This window comes from Nerophis ophidion, linkage group LG05, assembly GCF_033978795.1.
Source record: "Nerophis ophidion isolate RoL-2023_Sa linkage group LG05, RoL_Noph_v1.0, whole genome shotgun sequence".
Classification (NCBI taxonomy): Eukaryota; Metazoa; Chordata; class Actinopteri; order Syngnathiformes; family Syngnathidae; genus Nerophis; species Nerophis ophidion.
Genome location: NC_084615.1, coordinates 58,013,326 through 58,039,897, shown reverse-complemented (window position 1 = coordinate 58,039,897; position 26,572 = coordinate 58,013,326). Strand labels below are relative to the sequence as shown.

The 26,572-nt window shown below is 40.4% G+C and overlaps 1 protein-coding gene across 4 annotated transcripts; it reads right to left on the bottom strand.

The window, feature by feature from the left end:
* Positions 1–1,493: 1,493 nt before the first annotated feature.
* ccdc142 (coiled-coil domain containing 142) lies at positions 1,494–25,479 on the bottom strand. Of its 4 annotated transcripts, none has more exons than XM_061901598.1 (19): positions 25,223–25,478; positions 24,888–24,956; positions 22,859–22,887; positions 20,198–20,240; positions 18,744–18,979; positions 16,161–16,364; positions 15,253–15,957; positions 14,861–15,114; positions 13,449–13,741; positions 12,525–12,611; positions 12,188–12,367; positions 11,632–11,798; positions 6,486–6,632; positions 5,958–6,072; positions 5,393–5,570; positions 5,201–5,311; positions 2,454–2,554; positions 2,212–2,380; positions 1,494–1,780 (listed from the first exon to the last, which is right to left on the bottom strand). In XM_061901598.1, the coding sequence occupies exons 1-19, from the start codon at positions 25,287–25,289 to the stop codon at positions 1,672–1,674; spliced, it is 3,264 nt and encodes a 1,087-aa protein (XP_061757582.1). In that variant the 5' UTR covers positions 25,290–25,478; the 3' UTR covers positions 1,494–1,671. The 4 variants fall into 4 exon arrangements, with proteins under 4 accessions (XP_061757582.1, XP_061757581.1, XP_061757583.1 ...); XM_061901597.1 differs by having other exon boundaries at positions 20,198–20,243; positions 25,223–25,477; XM_061901599.1 differs by lacking the exon at positions 22,859–22,887 and having other exon boundaries at positions 20,198–20,243; positions 25,223–25,477.
* Positions 25,480–26,572: the final 1,093 nt, after the last annotated feature.

The following is a 26,572-nucleotide window of genomic DNA, read 5'->3' as shown; positions in this document are numbered from 1 at the left end:
TCAATTACGTCACATAAAATTTTGCACTTTGAGATATTTTTGTGGTAAAAGGCTGCATATTTTGTGTTTGCCATGAGTTTTTGTTTTAAAATGAACAATCAAAAAACATAAACAACATTAAAAGTTAAAATTGACGGATAGATCTGACGATGATCTTGAGATTAATGTGTTAAAAGTAAACAAAAAAATATATAATTTATTTTTAACACTTTAATGAATAGGACTGTTTTGGATCCCCAATAATTTTAGTGTGATTTTTTTAAGTGCCATTGCTAAAAAAAATAATAATGAATCAAAATCAATGTTTTTATGACCTATTGACCTTTTTAAAGCTACAATTATGTAATTTAAAATATTCCACTTAAAAAATTTATTGGGTGAAAATACTGCATCCCCCCCCCCCCCCAAAAATGGTTTTCTTTGGCAAAAAGAGCATACAACTTATGTTGATCTAGAGATTTAAGCCTTGAATAATAGTAATAATAATAATAATAATAATACTGAATAATGACACGTTTGAATATTTTTTAGACCAAAACCCTTTGGTGTCCCCGGGATCAAGCCTGAGTGGAGGCCTAAATGTATATTTTTTTATACATATATTGTTTTAGTTTTTAAAATAAAAATATCTAAATGGCCCCAGCTTGCTTAGATTTTTCAGTGTGCGGCCCTCAGTGGAAAAAGTTTGGACACCCCTGGTTTAGTGGTAATTAAAGAACGAATGCATTTAGTATAACAATGTAAGTAGCTATTGACACACATTTTTTCCAGGCTTTTGCAGGCCTTGAGTTTGACACTTGTGATGTATACATATCAGCCAAATAGCTTGTTGACTGTCAACTTTGTTATATGTAATTTTTTGGAGTGTGAAATTAGAAAAGAACAAGGGCCTATGAATTTCTAAGTATTTTAGTGTAGTTTTCTTGAATACAAGCAAGATGATGCATCTATAAATACACTCTAAAGCAGGGGTCGGGAACCTTTTTGGCTGCGAAAGCCATGAAAACCAAATATTTTCAAATGTATTTCCATGAGAGCCATGTGATTTTTTTTAACACTGAATACAACTAAATGTGTCCGTTTTTAAGTAAGTGCAACGTTTTTAGAGTATAATAAGTATTATACTCTTTTTAAATAACATTGTTATTCTGAAGCGAACTAATAATAAATAAAATACTTCAAACCATTAGTGTGACTTCCTGAACAGGTGCGGTAGAAAAATATGGATTGATTAAAATGCATGAGAATGTTTTATATTTTGAACATTATTTTTTAACACTGTGATTACCAGCAATATTTTCATTACTTATCAAGCCAAGCAATGTCAGCTAAGATTTATCTGAGTGCCAGATGCAGTCATCAAAAGACCCACATCTGGCTCGAGAGCCATAGGTTCTCTACCCCTGCTCTAAAGTGACATCAAAACAACATCACACCTAATTTCTTTTTTTTCTGGGTCAGCAACATCAGAAATGAATACACAAACACAAAACGTTGTTAGAAATTCTATGTTTGACCTCATATGAAAGCCTTAACATTTCAAATGTTTATTTGTGGTTCAATGAAACAACGGTCCTAAGATCTAACACTATTTTTATTAGAAAGTGCGTTTCAAGTGATTGTTATTGCCTGGGATTAAGCACCATTTAGCTGTGTTCGGGTGAGTTCTGTTTAGGGATCCGACCTGGAAAGACACTGTAGTCCTGGCAACTTCCAGCGGCGACAACCGTTCTGAATTCTTAAGTCTAACCACTGCTGCTGACGAGCACCCAGAGCCAAGCTGGAAGCACAGGAAAAGTTGGCTTACTTCACAACATTCAAATGCAGACAAGTTTAAATATTCAGGTGTCTTTCAATAAATGTATTTTAGTGTTTCAACTTCAAAATTGAACCATTTCTATTACGTAGATTCACTACTTAGTACACACACAATGAAATATTTCAAGGTTGACTTATTTCTTAATCATTTCATTGATTACAACCTGCAGCCAGTACAAACCCACATCATAAAATGCAAAAAATGTTAACTACTGGTTCATGCTCTACCCAAAGAATGAACCTTACTGCGCTTTTAATAGGTCTCCGTGTCCTAATTCAACTTTTTTTGTAGTATCCAGTTTCTATTATTGACATGCACCAAAACAACAAATGGAATCTCATGTTAACAACATTTTAAACATGTTTAAAGTCATACAAGCGTCAACATATAACCTTGGGGCAAGGTAAGGCTCTCCAGGAATAAATGGATCCACTGAGGGGATGTCAGTTGTCACAACTGAAGGGTTGGATTGGGTCATGTAGTCTCTGTCCACCCCCCTCAGATTGCTAATACTGCTCCCGACTGCTGCATTCAAGCTATCGGTGCTGCTCTTAGAGGCACCTACAAAGATCACATGTACATGGATTGCATTAGTGACTTAATTGGTGTTCCTATGGGTTAATGCAGGACTCACAGCAGTGTGTGAAAGGCTCCCAGACTCGGCTGTGCAAGTATGGTTTGACAAGAGGCTGCTGAAGCAAGCACAAAACTGCAGAATCCACTTGCTGAAAAACTCTGCACACAAAAGGAAATAGTAACCGAATCAAAGTTGTTTTCATGTATTGTGAAAAAGTTACCATTACATTTCTGTTTTCAACCAAATACATGATTAAATAAATTGTTGACAAAAGTGAAGCGTATTTGGCTTCACTGTTTGATTAAAGGTGAAAAATGGGGGATAATTTTGAAGGGGTGGACAGTTTGTTTGCTGACATGGCATGGTTTGGCCTTACTGATCCACACTCTAACTAGACTACACCGTACTGTACCTGCGTCCTCAGCATACTGTAAATCCAAACTGCCGCCATTGATCAGATCTGCTCATCTATTTGTGTGTAAAATACCACAAACACATTATTCTGTGTCAAAATTGTTTCTTTGGGCGTGTTATAGCAACAACATATCTTTAAGAGCACTTTTCTAAAAACTCAAAGGCACTTAACAATAAGCAATAAAAGTAGAAATAATACAATACAAAAAGGCAATAAATACCGAAAATATCAGTCATTCTCTAAACAACAGAAAACAACTCCAGTATGTCTTGAATAAAATAAGATTTAAAGCTTGATCAAAAGCTTTCATCTTGAAAGTGGACCCGTTACAGCAGAGTTCCAAAGTGAGGGTGCAGCGAAACAAAAAGCTCTGTTGCCTCAGGTCTGGTGCTTGGCCATTGATTGAGGGTGGTAACAAGATGTTGGCGCCAGACAAGCAGAGGGGATGGATTGGTTGGGGAGTGCAGGTGGAGAAATGATGTGGGGTCAAGGGTAACCAGAATGTGTAGCGCTTTGAAAGTGAGTAAGAATATTTTAAACTGTACGTGATGCTGAATTGGAAGCCAGAGGAGATTTTGGAGGAAGGAAATGATGTGGTCGCAGGATGTGACCTGGATCCCCTGCAACTAGAAGCCACTAAAATGGCAGGATTGGATAGTCGCTACCCTTGCTGTGACCCGTGAAAACCTTTGCACAACACAGTTTATTATTATTAATTTAAAAACAACAACATTCAAACATTAAAGTGTCTTGAATAGTCACAAACCACCTTCATGTCATTATACATGGGGCAACTACAGTAACCCTGAACCCTGAGTCGACATCCCTAAGATTGAAAACACAAAGTTTGGGGTTTTAGAACAGCTCCTGTGAGTTAGTTTAATCGATTCTGAGTATGTTGGCTCTGAGTTAGGACCACATTAAAGACTCATGATCAATAAAGCTAAGTCACCAAGCTGGGCGTGACACGAGAGGTCGCTAGTTTACCCGTCAGGCTGTTTTTTGCAAAGATTTGAGATTTGGGAAGGTTGCTGTGACTGTATGGAGATAAAAGAGGAGAGTGTAATGTGCAATACAGTTTGCATTTGTTGACACTGAATGCCTGTTGACCTACTCTGCGGTCATTGTGGCTGTTTTCCTAAGCAGGAGAATAAGGTACATTGTATAGTATGTTGGAGGAAAATATGGAATGAAAGAGGAAGAAACAAGAGAACAAGAAATGTTAAAAGAGTTCATGAGAAGAAAATGTTTATAGAAAACCGTCTTTCTGAAATTTGAAGATGTTGATTTTTCAACATTAGCTTAATAATATGAAATGGAAGATAAAGGAAATAGGAGATATTGAAATGTTATAAGCGTCTCCTGGTATAATGTCAAAATGTAGAGCAAAGAAACCAAATAGAAGGTTTATTGGAAGAAAGCAAGATAGTGAGTGAGCTGAAAGAAACTAAATGAGGTGTGACAGGAATAATGGAAGAAAAGAGAAGTTGAAGTTGGGGTTTCTTGGAAAAAAAGGCTGAACGTGAGCAGGTAAGGCAGAGAGTTAATCTTTATGGTGATTGATTGGTGAGTATTACCTAACGCTTTCTGAAATGAACAGCCAGTTTCCCTCATTTTGAGGAAAACATACCCAGAGTCATTGTTCCCTCTAATGTGCGCGTCTGCGTAATTGAGCACTGCTCACACATTTATGTGCACAGCAAATCTATGCTGCGCACAAAATGTAATCCCATCTGAACTCTAAACAAATTAAACAGATCATTTATTGTGTATGATTTTGCAATGCAATTGTGAGTAAGAGGTGACACCAAGTGGTCACAAGAGATTTTACTGTCATTTATTAAGAATGGTAATTTATGGATATTAATCAGGAAATGCTGTTACTCGATTACATAAATGCTCATAAAAAATATATTTCATAGACAGAGAGTAACAGAAATGTACACTTTACCCAATGCTTACATCTAAATGTGCAACATGTCAGTATTTTAAGGGGAACTAAATGTGCTCCTTGAAAGGGGTACACATTATTTCTAAACCCCCACCCAGACATACAATACTGGTACATAGCTCATGAAGAACATTTTTTTGTTATTTTCATTGTAAGTGGGCCAACACACCTATATTATTAGAAAATAATATTCCGTCATTTGATTATAATAATAAGACATTTAAATTGTTAGGATGTCAGGTGTTCGGACAGGTGTGCTGCCGGTATGGCCAGAGTGTGCACATCTAATGTCACATGTACTCTACTGAATGCTCAGGGAATTTTTGTGTTTGCTCACACACATGAAAAGTTAGAGGGAACATTGCTCAGAGTTATTATTTGACCAATTTCTGGAATAATCCCCAGGAGTTCATCACTAAGGTTTTGCTGGAGCGATACCTGAGGCAGAGTATTTGGCGAAGGAGTTCCTCTGGCAGAGCGTATGTGTCTGAGCAGATCAATTCCTTGACAGAATCAAAGTCCTGCTTGAGTTGGAGCGCTCCCTGGACACTGGTGAGGAAGCAGGGAACATGTTAGCACACAATTCACTCACCCTATATCGCACAGCGGTAACGTGAGTGTCGGACGTACCTGAATTTGATCTTGTGCTTCAGGATGTGTTCCATCCATGCCTCCATGAAGGCAGTCATGCTTAAACTGAGAGCTTGGGTGCGGGCGTCATCAGACAGTGATGTCACACCCTCCAAAACCTGACCAATGACATTCTGAGCTGCTAGAGATGCATACTCACTGGCACTGCTTGGAAACTCTGTTTAGCAAAAGACAGTGTTCAATGAATTCATAAAATAGAAGAACATAGCATGGATAATAAGTCACGGTGACCACAAAACATCAGGAGGTATTAGAGCTTTAGCAGTGTTCCACGGGACGACGCCAACAAAAAAAGAACATTCTTTCAATGTAAAGCATGTCTCAGCTTAATGGATGTGACAATAAAAGCAGCTAAAACTAAATGGCAGTCTGCTTATATAGTCAAAGTGTACCTCAAGTACATCAACTATTGCACTTCCACAAAACAAAGCCTTTTTATTTCCTTACTCTCAATATGGACCTAGTAGACATCAAGTAGTAGTATTGTGAAGTAGTAGTAGGATCGGCCAAGAACTGATTCAGCCAAATTGCATGAGTTGAGTACCTGGCCTGTGGTTAGGTCTCCAGTGTCCAGCAGAGGGCATGGTTTGCTCAAAGACATCAGCAGATATTCTTTTGCAGTCTTTGGAAAACGTCTCCAAAACCAGAGAAGAAAAGCCCTGATGATAATCAGCAGTGGATGATGTGGGGAAAAACAAAGTAGTAACACATCAATCACTTTTTATAAAGCGTTTTTCATACATAAAACAAATACAACACAATGTGCTTTACAGACTAAAAACGTATTGCTCGGATGACCCACCCCCCCCCCATACACCACACCACCGGACACATACACAAGCGCGCACACACACAAATGTATGGCTAAGTATAGAGGAACCTGGTAAAGAAACATTATCAGAGGAACCATCTGCACCAGAAGCTCAAAGACAACGGCCACCACGATGCCGACACAAAGCACCTTCACAGTCATGGCCGAAATCACAGATGCAGAGGGCTCAGCTCCTTATTTTTCATTGTAAGACGTTCACCTACAGTGTGTTGGCATAGAAAGTAGAGCGGATGAAGTCACCTGCAGTTGGGATACAGCACTCTCAAGCTTTGTGAACTGCTGTTTGAGTAAAAGCTGCAAGTGAATGTGATGAGTGGACAGATGGTTGGAGTTCAGCATCAAGGACTTAGTCTGTAGCACCACTGTGTCAAGTGACTCTCTCAGCACCTGTAGCCAAAAAAACAAGTCACTAGTTATTTGAAAAAAAAAAACATATGTATTACATTGCAGGTCATTCATAGAGTAATCAAGGGAGGGATAGACACTTTAATTTCTCCTGGACTTGATACTACAGTACATCCAGAATGACTTATTTAACCACATCAAACACCTTTGGTATTAACTGACATTGTGACCTCTGTGCATGAGGCAATATATTGTCATTTTGGTACAAATACAAATTCAAGAGCCTCCCTGATCAAAACATGTTTAAATGGTAAATTGATTATACTTGTACGGCGCTTTTCTACCTTCAAGGTACTCAAAGCGTTTTGACAGTATTTCCAAATTCACACATTCATACACTGATGGTGGGAGCTGCCATGCAAGGCCCTAAACGACCCATCAGAAGGACACAACAGACAGGACTAGAATGGAGGAAGCCGGGATCGAACCTGGAACCCTCAACTTGCAGGCACGGCCGCTCTACCACCCGAGCCACGCTGTGTAGTGTTACGTTATTCTGTGGTAACCTCAGTTTGTCCATAAAAATCACCGTCTTTCAACATAAGGATGTCTATAAGAAACAGGAAACCTGTGGTCGCAGGTCTGTGATGGACTTTATAGTGTATCATCAGACCTGTTGTTTTGGACACACGGGAAAGGGGAGGGTCTGAGCTGTCAAGTGATCACCAGATGGTGATGAATTGGTTTAGACTGCGGGGGAAGATGCTTGACGGACAGGGCAGATTGGACCTTCTTGTCTAAGTCAGAGTTCTTCAATCAGGGGTGCGTGACCTCCAGGGGTCTGCAGAGGTACTGCAGAAGGGTCGTGTAATAAATATAAAAAAAGAATTATACTCCCACGGCAATTATTCCACAAATTTACATGTCTTTGAATACACATTACAGGGAATCTATGATGATTTTTAATGTACATTTAACACACTTCCTTGTTGTCTAAACTCTAGATAATATGTATTGGATATGCTTTAGTGTGTAATTTATTTTATGTAATATAGCGGTCACAACATTATATACATCTGCAAACGCTCCGATTGATTCAGAGCTGCATAATTTACGTCACTGCATGTTGCACGTCGGTTGCTTTGTTTTTCTCCTCAGCCTGAAACAGAGCCAGAAAGAGCTATCCCCCCTATGGCTGAGAGCTTGACTTATTGTCCAAATAAGTACATTCATCTCGCTGAGACGTCATAACGTAGCCAGACAGCAAAAACCATGCGAACCCAGGCATTTAAAAATGCGCGCAAAACTTATTATTTGGTGTTGTTTGACACAAGTGTCAAACATTGAAACACACATAATTTAGAAAAGACGAAATTCATAAAGGTCCCCTTAAACCTTTCTCCAACACAATGGTTACCAATGGCAGTGGCATGACCACCCTACTCACTGTACTTTGCAGGTTTAAAATAATAACACTACTGAGTGTTTGTATTATAATATTCACGTCAGGATTTAAGGTAGCCAGAGATAAGCGCACAAATCTAACAAGTCTCTAACTTGCAATTAGTGTGCTCAAGGCCGGCTCGCGATTAGCAGCGCCATACTGTATAGAATAGAATAGAATGTACTTTATTGATCCCTGGGGGAAATTCAGCACCGTATTATTTGAATATTCTAGTATTGCACAATGACAAGCTACCTTTAGAACCAGTTTAAATCAAAACACAATCACAATTTCATACAGGATATATAAGTAGAGTCCCCGCTTTCTGTCCATCAGTTTGGGGGTCTTTTGCCTGGCAAACGTTGAAGACCCCTTGGTCTAAGTGATATGGTTGTTTTAGTATTTTATCATTTAGTTTTAGTTTTTGCACCTGTTACATGTCGTGCACATACCGTACATAAAACCCAATGAATTATTTTTTTACATTAGTAAACAATCAAATCCATCCATCCATCTTCCGCTTATCCGAGGCAGCAGCTTAAGTAGGGAAGCCCAGACATCCCTCTCCCCAGCCACTTCGTTCAGCTCTTCAATGGCGTTCCCAAGCCAGCCGAGAGACAAAGTCTTCCCAACGTGTCCTGGGTCTTCCCCGTGGCCTCCTACCGGTTGGACGTGCCCTAAACACCTCCCTAGGGAGGCGTTCGGGTGGCAACCTGACCAGATGCCCGAACCACCTCTTCTGGCTCCTCTCGATGTTGAGGAGCACTGGCTTTAATTTGAGCTCCTCCCGGATGACAGAGCTTCTCACCCTATCTCTAAGGGAGAGCCCTGCCACCCGGCGGAGGAAACTCATTTCGGCCGCTTGTACCCGTGATTTTGTCCTTTTGGTCATGACCCAGAGCTCATGACCATAGGTGAGGAGGGGAACGTAGAACGACTGGTAAATTGAGAGCTTTGCCTTCCGGCTCAGCTCCTTCTTCACCACAACAAATCGATCCAATGTCCGCATTACTGAAGACGCCGCACCAATCCGCCTGTCGAACTCACGATCTACTCTTCCCTCACTTGTGAACAAGACTCCTAGGTACTTGAGGTCCTCCACTTGGGGCAGGGTCTCCTCCCCAACCCGGAGGTGGCACTCCAACCTTTTCCGGGCGAGAACCATGGACTCGGACTTGGAGGTGCTGATTCTCATTCCGGTCGCTTCACACTCGGCTGCGAACCGATCCAGTGAGAGCTGAAGATCCCGGTCAGATGAAGCCATCAGGACGACATCATCTGCAAAAAGCAGAGACTTGACTGCCCCTAGAAATTCTGTCCATAAAAGTTATGAACAGAATCAGTGACAAAGGGCAGCCTTGGCGGAGACCAACACTCACTGGAAACGAGTCCGACTTACTGCCGGCAATGCGTACCAAGCTGCGACACTGATAGTACAGGGAGCGAACCACCCCAATCAGACAGTCCGATACCCCATATTCTCTGAGCACTCCCCACAGGACTTCCCGAGGGACACGGGACTTCTCCAAGTCCACAAAGCACATGTAGACTGGTTGGGCAAACTACCATGCACCCTCAAGGACCCTGTCGAGAGTATAGAGCTGGTCCACAGTTCCACGACCAGGACGAAAACCACACTGTTCCTCCTGAATCCGAGGTTCGACTAACCGGCGTATGGCTCCTCTCCAGTACACCTAAATAAACCTTACCAGGAAGGCTGATTAGTGTGATACCACGATAGTTGGAACACACCCTCCGGTCCCCCTTCTTAGAGAGAGGGACCACCACCTCGGTCTGCCAATCCAGAGGTACCGCCCCTGATGTCCACGCAATGCTGCAGAGTCTTGTCAACCAAGACAGCCCCACAGCATCCAGAGCCTTAAGTAACTCCGGGCAGATCTCATCCACCTGCGGTGCCTTGCCACCGAGGAGCTTTTTAACTACCTCAGCAACCTCAGCCCCAGAAAAAGAAGAGTCCACCGCAGATTCCCCAGGCACTGCTTCCTCATAGGAAGACGTGTTGGTGTGATTGAGGAGGTTTTCGAAGTATTCCTTCCACCGATCCACAACATCCGCAGTCGAGGTCAGCAGAACACCATCCGCACCATACACGGTGTTGACAGTGCACTGCTTCCCCTTCCTGAGGCGGCGGACGGTGACTTAGACAAGAAGGTCCAAATTGTTTTGTGCAACAAAACAGTTTGAGGAGTTACTTGGGAGCTGAAATAATTGAGTGAGCCCCTCACTCCCCACACTTTACGCCATTGTTTAGGCACAGCTGTGGTCACGAGGTGGTTGGTTGCCAGTTGTTGTGGCAAACCTCAAATTCGATGGTGGATACCTAAGGTTATGGAAACCATCAAGCTTACCAAGCATGTCTGGCTTGTTGGACTCCTCAAACAGCTAACAGGCACTGTACCGGCAGTCTCGGCTTAGGTCGTAAACAAAGCAAAAACATGGGTGTGGGAGTCGTTCTTTGAGGATCATGAGTATGATTTTTGGCCAGTTATAAAGATGTTCTTGTTGACAACAGGAGGGGGATGTCCTTTCCACCCTGTTTACAGTTTGGACGGAGGCCTACCGACCTCAAATGAGGATATAATTGGGGAGTAAAAGGAATGATTTGAGACTCTTCTCAACCCCACTGACACATCTTACGAAGAGGAAGCAGAGTCTGAGGACATGACTGACGGTTATTACGTGACATTCGGTTCTTTCCACAACCAAAGCAGGAGTCTGGTTCTTTTTGCAAGTCAAGCCTGTTCATGGTGAAGGTTGGCCTCCTTAGGGCTGCCTTTTATCACAGTTTTTTTTCATAATTTTAGAGACAGAATTTGTAGACATGGCCAAGGTGTTGAGGGTGTCCAGTTTGGGGACTTTAGGACCCTGTCTGAGCTATTTGAGAAAGATGGGATCACAACTGAGTGTGAAACTTCTGGGATGAGACTTAGCAGCTGCAAATCAGAGGTCATGGTTCTTAATTGGAAAATGGTGAATGGCACCCTTTGTTTGTAGTGAGGGCTTATTTCAGGTCGAGGAGTTTAAGTATGCCGGCGTCTTGTTCACAAGTGAGGGAAAACTGGAGCGCCAGATCAACAGGTGGATCAGCATCACCTCTGCAGTAATGCGGTCGCTGTATCAGACCATAGTTGTAAAGAGTGAGCTGAGCCAGAAGGCAAAACTCCCAATTTAACGGTCCATCTAAACCCCTACCCTCAATTTTGGTGATGAGCTCTGGATAGTGACCAGAAGAGCAAGATCACGGATACAAGCAGCCAGCTGTCTGGACTCACACTTATACATAGGGCGAGGAGCTCATTCACAAAGAGAACAACCATTTGAGGTGGCTTGGGCATCTAGTTCCTCGACACCTCCCTGGTCAGGTGTTCCTGACATGACCAGCCAGGAGGAAGCCTCGGGGTAGACCTACGACAGGCTGGAGGGATTATGTTTCACAGCTGGTCCACCAGTGGACCTGGAAGAGGTGGCTGGAGATCAAGAAGTCCAGGTTTCCCTACTGGGCCTACTACCCTTCAACCGGGAAGAAGAAGCAACGGAGAAGATGGACACAAACAAGTATAGTGATTGGCATCTTACATTGAGGTCTCCTTGTGTAATGAGTAAGAACTTGTTTAGGCTCCACGAAGAGAGAAACTGGTAGGCCTTAGACATGATCCACACAGTGGATAGTTGCACTGTGGCTAACATCAAGTTAATGGTCCTTCTGCAGAGAGTGCTCCATGATGGGAAGAAGTCAAAAGAACCTGAACAAAGAGTTAAACTGTCTTATCGAGTGCAGTGTAACAGAACATTTTAAAATATTGCTGCCAAACCCCAAAATTACATGGTGTCTTTATAAAGATTAACACTATTAACAGATGGAACTTGGTATCATTTTTAATTTCAGATGTCAATCTTTGATGTGTGTTTAAAGAACAGGTGACGTCAAATGATTTGATAATGTTAAGCACTTTGGGCACCATTGTGATGTTGTATGTTCCTACACCAATGAACGTTGATTGATTATTTAATTACTGATTATCACATGCTTACTGACTCCTGAGGAGGATACAGATTTTAGATATATATCCTTTTTGTATTCTTGCTACCAATCCAAACCAAAGTAATAACACAGGTGTGTGTGTGTGTTTACCTGGTGTGCTGCAGTAGGACACAGAGGACAGTAGAGGTGGAAAAAGCTGCAGCAATTTTTCCGCAGTCATCGACATCATGCTGTCGTTGTGATTTGTTGATGGCATCAAAGGCCTACCACGCTGACTGACACATGTTTGACACTTGTCTTTCAAAGCTACACCTAAACTTCTGCACGCCACTGAGGAAAGACAAGACACATTACATTAAAAAGACAGCCAGAAAGTATCCCCCCGCCCCCTATTAAGAAAATAAGCCTCCTGCTGCAGATGATGTAACCTCACTTGAGTCCAAGTCAGTAATGAGGTAAAAAAAAATGGTGTTTTAAAGACACTAACCGTAGTCCCACTGAGCATGTATTGTGCTGACTAACATGCTTAGACTGAACTCCTCCAGCATGGCTCTGCCCTCCTTTGGAAGTTCATCTGCAATACAAATAACATCTGATAACAATAAAAAATAATACATAAGAATAATAAAAATTATATTTAGGACAGAAGATAGGAGCCAATGTGATTTTAAGTGTAGAGCTCCATGAATATCTTCTTTACTGCAGACATGCTAAAATATCATATGATATATATTTTTTACTTCAGCACTACAGGAAATAAATTAATCTGAGACTATATTAATATGCAGTGACATACGGTTATGGCAGGCACAGTCTTGTCATAAAAAAAATATATATGCAAAATGACAAATTTTAGTCAGCAGCAATAGAATGTATATTTTCCACATAACTTTCTTCAGCCTGTGTAATGTAATGTATTTTATTTAAGTAGGGGGGATGTCAATGTACAATAATATCATATTTATTGTATTAAGATCATATATTTGTATCATGCAAATATGCCCCCTGGGGACTATAAACACAGTATAGGCATGAAATCAGAGCTAATCTGTACATTATCATGTTATTTGAGGCGATATGATGGGATCATTGCTGTATTATTCATTCAATCTATCCAATGAGCTGGGAAATACAATATCTACAGGTATTGCATTTTTTTTCATGATCTGTAAGATATAATCATACAAAGTGTAAGACATAAGTCCTGAAATATTTCACTCTATATAAATTGAATCAATACAATATATGACTTTCACTTTTTGAAATCAAATTTTTAAAGATGTAAATGTCCTAAATGAGATACACAATAATTTGTATAAGTTTCCATTTATAAAGTACAAGCAAGCAGATGAACGACAAAGCATTTTTTTATTGGTACTGTGAATATTTGAATCCAAACACATCTTCTCACCTGTCTTTGAGGCCTGGCTAATCATCTGCAGGACTTGAAAGTTCCTGTGGTTGTCGTGGAGGTTGAAGCTGCCTGCACGTCTTCCTGCTTGTGGCACGTGCATCTGCAGCCACAGTGCTTTTCTGCAGTGATTCCACAGCAACGCATGGTACTGTCCCAACAGATCATCAAACGCCTCTGACTGACCCAGGTCCGACCACTGAACGGAGCGAGGACGCCCAGCATTCTCATGCTCAGCTGTTTTACCATCTGTTCCCACACCCTCTACAGGGCCATGCTGTCCAGAGGCTGAGCTGTAGAAGAGTAGCAACAGACAATATGTTTGGATGAGGTCATGTGTTTGCAGTAATGGGATATATTCATTCATATTCCATTCTACATGTGGTTATGAACAAAAACATTACGTCAATGTCAGACTTGGGGCTTGATTTACTAAAGGTTTGCGTATACTAAAACACGTGCAAACTTGATAGTACACGCAAAGTTGATCTACTAAAGTGGATTGTGTCTCTTAAATTAGAAAATTAAGGCGTGCAATCTAAGTTGCGTTTCTGTCTTCAGGAATATGCCAAATATATGCTGATCATCAAAATACTTACAATACTGAGAGGAGAAGACGCTAATAAATTATACCGAATGCCCACGGAATGTTATTAATCAACAATGATCACCATTTTGCATTTTATTTTGCATGTCTGAAAAGTAAGTACAAACTGACAGTTAAACACATGGCTGTGAGAAAGGAGGTGCTCATGCTGCAAAGACAGATGATGGACAAATATACTTCTGTCCTATGTGTGTGTCAACACATTTGGACCGTCCGAAATAAAACATATTAGACGTACTGTTTATTCAGTAATATCCTTTCATAATTTTATAGCTGCATTCTGGGTAACTTAATGGGCCGATAAAAAAAATTCAATTGATGCGTTTTGGTGTCCTGTAGTGTTTTTTTTTTAAATGGTGTTATATTTTGTCACATAGAAAAACGATTATTAAAATATCTCCTATGTGGAAAAAAAACAATTTTTTGCATCTTGATTGCACAAAAAAATGGGTTTCATTGTGGATACAAAGCAGGACTGCTTCTAAAATGCCCATAACAAGTGGAACATGTCTCCTGCTTGTTTGAAAACATAGCAAAACGCCATGGGTAGGAGAACATGGTAATATGAATGTGCAGTATATGGTGGAGTGTCTCCATGGTGAAATCCACATAGTACACACAAAAACTAATTTGAATAAGTAGGTTATAAGTAGCACGTGCAATGTTAGATCGCACGCAACACGAGTTACTAATGGTGCACTCTATTTTATAGATTGCACATGCTGTAGGCCCTTGGTGTACAGGATACATACAATATACATCATATTACAGTCTGTATTATTATTGTAAGGAGTGCAGCAGTTACCTGTAATGGACTGCTGGCCTAGAGGTAATCTCCAGTTCAACAACTTCTTGGACATTTCCTTTAATAGTGCAATCCTTGATGCTTTGTTTTAACGCTGAATGTTTTGGATCTGCTTTTCCATTGCTTACAGCACTGGGTAACATCTGTATACTTGGAGCTTCTGCTAGTGATGAGTCTGCTTGGCGGAACAGTGGAGCCAGTAGATCATTGGAGGAAGCAAGCATATTAATAAGAAGCTCTACTTTGGAGCGGTCCTGTTGGCAAAAGTGGAAGAGAGGGATGTTTAATAAAGACTTGCAGGTTGCAGGTGGTAAATGTGCTGACTTTCTTAAAGAGCTTTCTCATTCTTAATAGGTTAGACACTTCTGGCACTAATAGGAGACATTACTCACATTGGACTCTTTGACAGGAGAAAAGCTGGTTTTGTCTGAATCAGGATGATGTCTTTCATTTTCCACATGAAGTTCAGGAGTGTAAGGATGGCACGTCCCAATAGAGGAGCAAGAAATAAAGAACGTGTCGTGCACCCAATTTGATGGTGAAGGAAATCTGCCTTGTTTAGTTAGTGACTGACACACACACACACACTGCTTGGAGGCCCAGCTATGGAGCTGAATAGCTGCCGTGTTAGCATGTTGGACTGAAAAGATATGCAATAGGTCTTTGACTGAGACCGTAGTGGGATGATGTCTTTGACAGGTCATCTGGGTGGGATAACATCCTTGTTGTAATACCTGACTTCTCAGCTCAGTGATGCTGTGTTGTAATCTCTGCTCCTCCACTACCTGGCTGTACAGGTCTGTACTATCCAAAATATCTGCCAGGATGTCTTTTTGAATGTGGTCCAAATCAGACTGCGCTACAGCAGACAGGACAGCATGCACATAACGTTCCATCAAAACCAGCGCCTGCAGTCCAAGCAAGTCAAGAGTCTGTCGGATGTCTCCCAGCAACTTGTTCTGCTGGCCTAGAGCTCGCCTCAGATAATGGTCTGACTGGACTTTTGCAGACAGACAAGACCAGTGGTTGACATGGAGCCGGAACTCCTGGCACAAGGAGCTAAGATGGACCCTGACTGAAGAGCACAAATGTGGAGTCTGAAGAAGATAGAATTGTGTTAGGCAGAAGACAGAATTGTGTTATTTAAAGCAAAGTTCCACGGAGTCTTATTATTTTCCAAACATTTTTCTTTCTTAATTGTTCACGTGACACTGGCATCATCAGTCTGATGGTAGTGGTGGCTTTCACATACATTCACACCATTTAACAGAGCATTAAAACCTCATGCATTGCACCAGACCTGCTTAGAAGTCAAGCGTGACTTCCTCAGAAGATCTTCAAGTAGATGGCCCACTTTGGAGATGTATGCAGCAGTGAGACGAGCCCTCCTGGAGTATTCATGAATGAACAGCAGCAATGATCTCTGCTCCATCAGCTTACACAGAGCTCGGTATTGTTCGTTCAAAAGAATGTTGCTGCCTGCTGAACAGACTTTGACACAGACCTGGAAAAAGGAGAAGGAGAAAATGTGTGGTGAACCAGTCAAAACAACTCTTTCAAATAATTTGCCGAATGGTACTTTAAGCCAACCTTGGATTGTTCACATTGAAATGTAATTAAATTTCTGAATATAATTTGTTTATTTACTTTAGAGGGGACCTATTGGGTAAAACCAACAAATGGGCGCATCCTGAAGAGATGGTTAGAAAGTGGCTTGAAAATGGTCTGTGAAACATAATCTATGCAACATTTTGACCAAAGAACCACCATTACTTGTTATGTAGACACACACAAAATTATTTTAGATGTAGAAAAAAAAAACTCAACATGACCCCTTTAAATGAGCTAAACAATAAGATAACTACAACTTACAGAAACATCCAAATATTTGAACATTGCTATTTGCTAAGATTTTATAGCTGGGTTGAAACTTACAGAAGCATACTGCTTTCTTCAGCTTCACATCAGGAAACGTCGGGGCTTAGAAACACCTTTGCACTGAAGAATTCTCAGGTATCATACAATAAATAAAATAATCCATCCTGTGCATAAAATATTTGACAGACTTCAAACACTTTTGTGGAAATATTGCTAATATGTGCCATGCCGATGACTCCCACACAAACACTATGAACTGTAATTATTTATGTTAATCTTACAACAACTCTCTATTTAATTCCGATTCGATTCTAAATTGATTCCCGATTTAACACGATCCTCGATTCAAACCATCCATCCATTACACTGCTTATCACGGGTTAACTAAAGCCTATCCCAGCTGACTTTAGGCGAGAGGCGAGCTACACCATGGTCGCCAGCCAATCACAAGGCACATAAAGACAAACAACCATTCAAACCTATGGAAAATTTTCTGTCTTTAATTAACCTAACATGCATTTTATTGGCATGTGGGAGGAAGTCGGAGTACCCAGCAAAAACCCTCACCAAATTCTCGCAATAAATTATTAGATATAAAACTTATAATAAAATATTTTCAAAACAGGTTATAGCTCCTCAAGACATTTGGGGAAGACATATATAAACATTATTATTATATACAGTTGTGATCAAAATTATTCAACCCCCACACAATTTTGGTGTTTTAGCAAGTTGGACATTTATTCCGTATTTTGTTTATCGTCATATCAAATAAAGATGCATTAAATAGACAAATGCAACTTGAATTACAACATTATATTTTGTAACATACCAAACAGTGTCATTTCTCTTAATATCTCATTGACAAAATTATTCAACCCCTTGAAGATCATAACCTTTAAGAACATAATTTGAATAAGGTCTTTTCAATCAGGTGTTGAAAACACCTGTAGATGTGATTAGAACCATAACGAGCAACAATTAAACTGATTGAAAAAGACTGTGACGCTCAGCTTCTTATAGATGGTCAATGGTGTATTTGCAACATGGTGAAGTCCAGGGAGTGGTCAAAGAAGTCAAGAGAGGAGGTAATTTCTCTTCATAAGAAAGGATATGGATATAAGAAAATAGCAAAAACATTACACATTCCAAGAGACACACAGTTGGGAGCATAATTCGCAAGTTTAAAGCTAAAGGCACAGTGGAAACACTACCTGGGCGTGGTAGAAAGAGGATGCTGTCCGGTATTTGAAGCGTACAGTGGTGAAAAACCCCCGGGTAACAGCTGAGGAACTACAACAGGACATTGCAGAGGGTGTAACGCAGGTTTCGTCCCAGACAACAAGGCGCGCACTACGAGATAAAGGCCTCCATGCCAGGACTCCCAGGCATACCCCACTTCTGACTACCAGGCACAAGCAAAATAGACTCCAGTATGCCAAAAATCATCTGGACAAACCCCATACAGTATACGGGGTTTGATATGACTATAAACAAAATAAAATTTGATATGACTATAAACAAAATACGGAATAAATGTCCAACTTGCTAAAACACCAAAATTGTGTGGGGGTTGAATAATTTTGATCACAACTGTATACTGTGTGTATATATATATATATATATATATATATATATATATATATAATACATACACACATATATATGTATATTTATATATATATATATATATATGTATATGCTGAATGGTATAAGGCAACCTTCATTGCTGAAGTAGCAATTAATCTATATATACATACACACACACATATATATTTTTTTAATTGATTCTTGAAAATTATTAATCTTTTTAGAATCGGTTAAGTACGGATTACGATTTGGATGAGAATTGATTTTTTTCAGAATACCTAGCAATTACGCAAAGTGTTTCAAGACATTGTATTTCTATTGTCACTTGAATTGTAATGCTTATGTTGTTTCAAACATTGCAAAATCAGAACAAAAGTGGTATTTTATATATATTGCAAAATTACAAAAAGCTTACCTTGGAAGAAGCGCTGACATGTTGCCACAACATTGGTACACTCAGAAGCACCTGCTGCAAACGTAGCAGACGTGCAGAGGACCGGGACACAAGGTTGTAAGCCATGACCAAGTTTCCTTCTTCCTCCTCTTCATCCTCCTCGCTATAATCGATGCTTTGGCCAGGGAACAGCCATCTCATACGGGGATTGAAGGTGCTTTGCAATAAACGAGAGATGGTCCTCTGTGACCATGAACCTGTGAGATAGACATTTATAAGGAAGTAATGAGACTCATAGGACACATTAAATGATTAGGGGCGGCATAGCTCGGTTGGTAGAGTGGCCGTGCCAGCAACTTGAGGGTTGCAGGTTCGATTCCCGCTTGTGCCATCCTAGTTACTGCCGTTGTGTCCTTGGGCAAGACACTTTACCCACCTGCTCCCAGTGCCACCCACACTGGTTTAAATGTAACTTAGATATTGGGTGTCACTATGTAAAGTGCTTTGAGTCACTTGAGAAAAGCGCTATATAAATATAATTCACATTACAATCAATTGAAAAGTACTGAATGCTGACTAGTTATGTTTTTTTTACAGTCATGATGGATATAAATGTGGTATTCATGATTTCAAATTTTCCTCTTAAGTCAGTACATATTATAATAAAATATCAGTTTTAAAAGGCACTGTACAGTCCAAAAATAGAAGGACCTCCTTAACTAATTTTTTTTCGCAGTTTATGCATTGAAAATCTGTATATCAAAACTAAAAATGGAAAATTGAATCCATGCATCCATGCATCTTCAACCGCTTATCCGGAATCGGGTCGCGGGGACAACGGCTCCAGCAGGGACCCCCAGACTTCCCTCTCCAGAGCAACATTAGCAACTTCCTCCTGGTAGATCCCGAAACCGTTCCCCGGCCAGAAAGGAGATGTAATCCCCCTATCTGGTCCTTGGCCTGCTCCAGGGTCTACTCCCAGTGGGACGTGCAACGAGGACCTCCCTAGGCAGACGCTCGTGTGGCATCCGCACAAAATGCCCGAACCACCTAAGCTGGCTCCTTTCCAAGCGAAGGAAAATTCAATTGCAATTGCAATATTTAGCATAACAATTGCAATTGTTTTTGTTTTTTCACAATCATGCAGCCCTAGTTAAATCAAAACAGTTATCGAAAATTCAGAGAACAAAATCTGCATTTTATTTTGGTCCAAAACTGTGCAGATCTACAAATCATAAATACAAGATAATGGAAGCGGAAGCAAATGTGTGCTGTAATTAGAGGTAAAGATGATCTAATGGAATGAATATTAGAGTGCATCATGCGAGTGTAATCATTGCATCCTGATTTTAAATAATGAACGATTGTAGCTGATAATGGATGGATGGATGGATGGAATGATTCATAATCCAATGATTGTACATAACTGTATGTACAGTTTCCAAGATGAAATAAATACTGTATTTACACTATACCATTCGTGTTGTGATCTTCTGCCGTTGTGCAGGATGTGCATGTCTTCTGAAAGACAAAACAAAACTGTGATGTCTTTTCAGACTGACAAATGAAACATATATTTATAAGCACCTTTCAAAAAACCCAAGTATACTTTACAATATACAGATACAATAATTAAAAGGTAATGATAAAACAACAATGGACAAAATCAATGTGTAACAAAGAAAGGACAGAGGCATTTATGGTGAGTATGCAATTTTGAACAGGTGGGTTTTAAGTCTAGATTTTAATGAATGAATTGAGTCAATATTGCGGATGTCGGAATGGAGACAGCTCCAGTTTGGGAGTAGAGTGACTGAAAGCTCTGCTTCTCATGGGGATGAGGTGGTTTAATGGCACAGCAAGGTAGATGGAAAATGAGGATCTAAGGGAGCCTGCTGGAGTAGCGAAGTGGAGGAGGTCAGACAAATAAGGAGAGGTGAAGTTGTGGATGGCCTTGAAGGTATTTAGAACGATTTTTTTGTCAATGTTTTGCCTGACTGGGAGCCAGTGAAGTCTTTGCAGGATGGGTGTGATGTGATGGAATGAATGGGTTTTGGTTACAAATCCATGCAGCAGAGTTATGAAGCAGTTGGAGCTTGTGGAGGGACTTCTGGGAGAGGCTGAAGAGAAAGAAGTTGCAGTAATGTGGGAAGTGACCAGACATTGAACAAGGGTGCTGGCAGCATGGACAGTAAGAGAAGGGCGAAGCCGGTTAATATTACGGAGTGGAAAAAAACAGAACAAGTGATGTTATTGATGTGAGACTGGAATGACAGTGCACCATCAATCAATCAATCAATCAATGTTTACTTATATAGCCCTAAATCACTAGTGTCTCAAAGGGCTGCACAAACCACTACGACATCCTCGGTAGGCCCACATAAGGGCAAGGAAAACTCACACCCAGTGGGACATCGGTGACAATAATGACCCAGTGGGACGTCGGTGACAATGATGACTATGAGAACCTTGGAGATGAGGAAAGCAATGGATGTCGAGCGGGTCTAACATGATACTGTGAAAGTTCAATCCATAATGGATCCAACACAGTCGCGAGAGTCCAGTCCAAAGCGGATCCAACACAGCAGCATCTAAGATGGCACCCAAACTCTTAAGGGGAGAGGAAAACTGGGGAGTGGTCGATAGTTAGGGAGAAACTGTTGACTTTAAAATGTGTGGATTTTGTACCAATAACAATAATTTCATTTTTATCACTGTTTAATTTAATTAAGTTTGAGGTGCACCAGAATTTCATTTCAAATAAGCAGGAGGTGAGGGTGGAAGTGTGACATTAGGCTTAGTAGAGCAGTGGATGTCAATGTTAAATTCACAAAAGATATGGCCAAGGGGAAGAAGGTAAGTGATGAAGGGTGTCTAAGACAGATTCTTGTGGGACACCTGGTACAACTGTAGAATGATCAAATTTAAAGGATGTAAGATGTGTGAACTGAATGCAGCCTGTGAGCTGGGAGTGAAACATGTCCAGTGGGGTGTTGGTGCAAATGGATGAGTCAATTGAGGAGAATTGGATGAGAGATGGTGTCGAAGGCTGCACTCAGGTCCAGGAGGATGAGGATAGCGAGAAGTCTACAATCAGCTGTAGTCAGGAGGTTGTTCGTGATTTTTAATAGGGCAGTTTCTGTATAGTGACGGGGGCGAAAACCAAACTGGAAAGGTTCATAGAGGGAGTTTCAGGTTAGGTGAAGGGGCAATTGGGATCCATCCATCCATCCATTTTTCTACCGCATGTCCCTTTTGGGGTCGCGGGGGGTGCTGGAGCCTATCTCAGCTGCATTCGGTCGGAAGGCGGTGTACAACCTGGACATGTCGCCACCTTATCGCAGGGCCAACACAGACAGACAGACAACATTCACACTCACATTCACACACTAGGGCCAAGGATGCAACAGCTATTTTGAGAATTTTTGAGATGAAAGGTGATTTGGGAATGGGACGCAGGTTATTGTAATAGTTGGGATTTGGACCAGGTTTCTTCAAAATTGGAGAAACAGCTGCTATTTTTTTTTTTTTTAAATGACACGGTAGTGGGAAGGGAATCTAAATGAGATGTGGGGGATTTGGATTCATGGATGAGATCAGAGATTTCCAACAGAGTGGGGAGTACAAAAATGGGAAAAGGCTGGTAGTGTGGAGAAGGTTTAGGTGAGCAGAGAGACAACAGAAGTGGAGCAAAGTTGTTTGTGGATATTGTGATTTTGTTCAGCAACAACATTATGATTTATTTGGAAGGCTGGAGGTTATGGTTCATCAGGAGCAACATATCTTAAAGTCTTGACAGCACTTATTGATCATTGTTATGATATTATCAATCCATTTTATTCTGTTATTTTCCCTCTAGGAGTTGACCTAAACAAAATAATGTATGCTTGTCTGAAGCTGTTTATTCTATTTCACTAAATATTTCAACAATGTATATTACTATAATAATACTGTAATATTTTATTGGTAGTGAATATGTCTTCAATGCATGGATGAACATCCATCCATCCATTGTCTACCGCTTGTCCCTTATGGGGCTATTATGGTAAATCCTGAGTGTAATACTTTGGAAATAAGCTCAATAATAATTATTACACAAAGGAACTGATGTATTTTATTGGACAAAAAACACAAACCTTCTCCCCATCTGAAGATTCAGATTCTCCTGAAAGAGGAAAAAAAAATCCCAAGAGTCATCAGATGACCAAATATGAGTGCAATATTCAGTCAAAGCGCTAAAGTGACCATGTTTGCTAACATACAATGTTTTTGCATTGTGAGAAACTTCCATCATGAAATACTAAATCAACTTTGAAATAAACTTTTCTTACTTGTATTCAGTTTATTTTACAAGTGAAATACTTGAAACATTAACAGGGATGTTTTTTTTGTTATTCTGTAATAAAATAACTTGATCAGAAGTATCTAATTTTTATACAATAGATCAGATCTGAATAAAGCTACATTTTGGAATTCCCTTACTGTTTTCCAGTTAAGTAACACACACACGTATATATATATATATATATATATATATATATATATATATATATATATGAATAACAATAAATATATAATCTTAAAATTACATGTTCATAAGTATTCCCGGCATTTGCTCAATACTTTCTTGATGCATCTTAGGCAGCAATTACAGCCTCAAGTCTTTTTGAATACAATGCCACAATCTTTGCCCACCTATATTTGGGCCGTTTTGCCCATTAGTTTTTGCAGCACTTCTCAGATTGGATGGGAAGTGTTGGTTTTCACCCAGGACGTCTCTGTACACGGCTGGATTCATTTCAATCTAGTCAGTGAAGTGACCAAGAACCCAATGGTAACTCTGTCAGAGTTACAGCATGTCTCTGTGGAGATAGGAGAACCTTCCAGAAGGACAACCATCTCTGCAGCAATCTACTAACCAGGCCCGTATGGTAGAGTGGCCAAACGGAAAGCATTTCTTAGTCAAAAGTTTGCCAAAATGCACCTGAAAGACTCATAGACCATGAGAAACGACTTTATTGTTGGGGGCGGTTTAGCTCGGTTGGTAGAGCGGCTGTGCCAGCAACTTGAGGGTTGCAGGTTCGATCCCCGCTTCCGCCATCCTAGTCACTGATGTTGTGTCCTTGGGCAAGACACTTCACCCACCTGCTCCCAGTGCCACCCACACTGGTTTAAATGTAAAAATTAGATATTGGGTTTCACTATGTAAAGCGCATTGAGTCACTAAAGAAAACGCGCTTTATAAATATAATTCACTTCACTAATCTGCTGATTAGATAAAGACTGAAATTGTTAGCATGATTGCAGACATCATTCATCCATCCATCCATTTTCTACCGCTTATTCCCTTTTGGGGTCGCTGGTGACAACTCAGCTACAATCGGGCGGAAGGCGGCGTACACCCTGGACAAGTCGCCAACACAGATAGACAGACAACATTCACACTCACATTCACACACTAGGGCCAATTTAGTGTTGCCAATCAACCTATCCCCAGGTGCATGTCTTTGGAGGTGGGACGAAGCCGTAGTACCTGGAGGGAACCCACGCATTCACGGGGAGAACATGCAAACTCCACACAGAAAGATCCCGAGCCCGGGACTGAACCCAGGACTACTCAAGACCTTCGTATTGTGAGGCAGACGCACTAACCCCTCTGCCACCGTGAAGCCCTGCAGACATCATGTTTGGAGGAAACCAGGCACCACTCATCACCAGGCCAATACCGTCTCCACATTGAAGCATGGTGTTGCCAGCATCATGCTGTGGGGATAATTTCAGTGGTATGAACTGAGAGACTGTCAGGATAGAGGCAATTATGAATGCAGCAATGTACAGAGACATTCTGGATGGAAACCAACGCTTGTCATCCAAACTGATTGAGCTTGGGAGATGCTTCAAAGTGGAATGAGCAAACCTGCCCAAAGATTTAAAACCTGCCCAAAGATTTAAAATATTATATTATTAATATCATTCCATTTTGGAATAGGGCTGTAATGAAACAAAATGTGGAAAAAGAGAGTGCTGTGAATACTTTCCGGATGCACTCTATATTCAATGTTACATTGTCATAATGTGTTAAATGTGCCCCAAAGTAACATATATCCACTGACATATTACTATATGATAAATGTACACCAAAGGAACATATGTTAAATGGATCACCTGTTCTAGAAGCTCTTACATCAGGATGTCTGACAAAGTCCACATTACTTTCATCCATTGCAGGCTCGTCTGTGTACAAAAAAGAAGTAGATTTGAAGTAAAGATGACAATGTTTTGGAAGCTTCTAAAATGCGGCAGACATGTTAAATTTTGACAATAAATCTATAAAAAAAAAAACATTTCAAAACATGGAAAGATTTTGATGATGGTACAACTAGTATTTCTACGTTCGACAGGTTTGGAATATGCGTATGAAGGTACAAGATAGTGGATTCTAAACCACTATTATACTACTTTACAACAATTAAGTTAAGAAGCAAACCAAGTTAACTCACATTTACTGTAGCAGCCAAAGTCCTCCGTGTTTCCTCGTCCACCGAGCATGTCTCCTTTTCCTACCATCAAACGTTTGACACAAATATCTTCTTAATTTATTAGTCCATTAACTATGTCATGTTTTCGTGACATATAACAACATTTTAGGGTAATTATCCTCGTTCTTTATCTCCGTGTTAAAAATAGCATTAGCTCGCATGATCTCGACCTTAAGACGGCAGCCAATAGGAGCCGACCTCGTCATTGGTTGTCATGGAAAAGAAGATGGCTTCCGTTGTTCTTTCTTCTTCTGCAGGTTTGTTGTTGCACTGCTGCCATCTCGTGGCACTGCTAAAACATTTCAGACAGACATGCTGTTGTGAATAGTTTTTAGACTGAATTATACATTACACAAGTAGAAAGTATAACAGTATTTACACTGTATTATACATTATATAAGTACAACTTATAATAGTTTTTACACTGAATTATTCATTACATAAATTAGGCTGACCATATTCTGAAATCCCAAAAAGAAGACACATACTTGCGCCTTGCACGCCAAGGCCGGGACTCTGTGAAAATGTGCAAAAATACTTAAACTTGCTTTATCAATAATATATTTATTTAAATAAAGCATTTTGCCTCCTCTGTTGATGGCAGTGTAGGCCCTAGGAGTTTTCAAAATGGGGTCCTGTGGACCCCATCAAGTCATAAGAATGGGGTCCCACAGTAAATTTTTGGGGTCCCACTTTTTTTGTAAGTGTTTTGAAAAGAAATGATAAACGTATATGCATTTTCCTGTGATATCTCACATTCTATATAGTGTTTCGGAAAAGGTTGTCATAAACGTTAATTAATTAAAAGAAATTTAAAAAAGTAGACATATTTGTATGCATATGTAAATGTATTCAGTTTTAAACATTCATTCACTTTCTTCTTTCCTTCATGGATCTAAACTTTACCGTTGCTGGTTGTTTGTTTCTATTTTTTTTAATTTAATAAGTTGTAGGTGTATTTATTCCAGTAACCATCCATCCATTTCCTACCGCTTATTCCCTTTGGGGTCGCTGGTGCCTATCTCAGCAACAATCGAGCGGATGGCGGCGTACACCCTGGACAAGTCGCCACTTCATCGCAGGGCCAACACAGATAGACAGACAACATTCAAACTCAAATTCACACCCATCCATCCATTTTCTACCGCTTATTCCCTTTTGGGGACGCGGGGGGCGCTGGCGCCTATCTCAGTTACAATCGGGCGGAAGGCGGTGTACACCCTGGACAAGTCGCCACCTCATCACAGGGCCAACAAAGATAGACAGACAGACAACATTCACACTCACATTCACAGACTAGGGCTAATTTAG

Coding starts and splice junctions, on each gene's coding strand:
- ccdc142 (XM_061901597.1), bottom strand. CDS start 25,289: ATGGTAGGAAAAGGAGACATGCTCGGTGGACGAGGAAACACGGAGGAC. Junction 22,888..24,887: donor TGTAAGAGCTTCTAGAACAG/GTGATCCATTTA, acceptor TTCCTCTTTCAG/GAGAATCTGAATCTTCAGAT. Junction 20,244..22,858: donor AATCTTCAGATGGGGAGAAG/GTTTGTGTTTTT, acceptor TTTGTCTTTCAG/AAGACATGCACATCCTGCAC.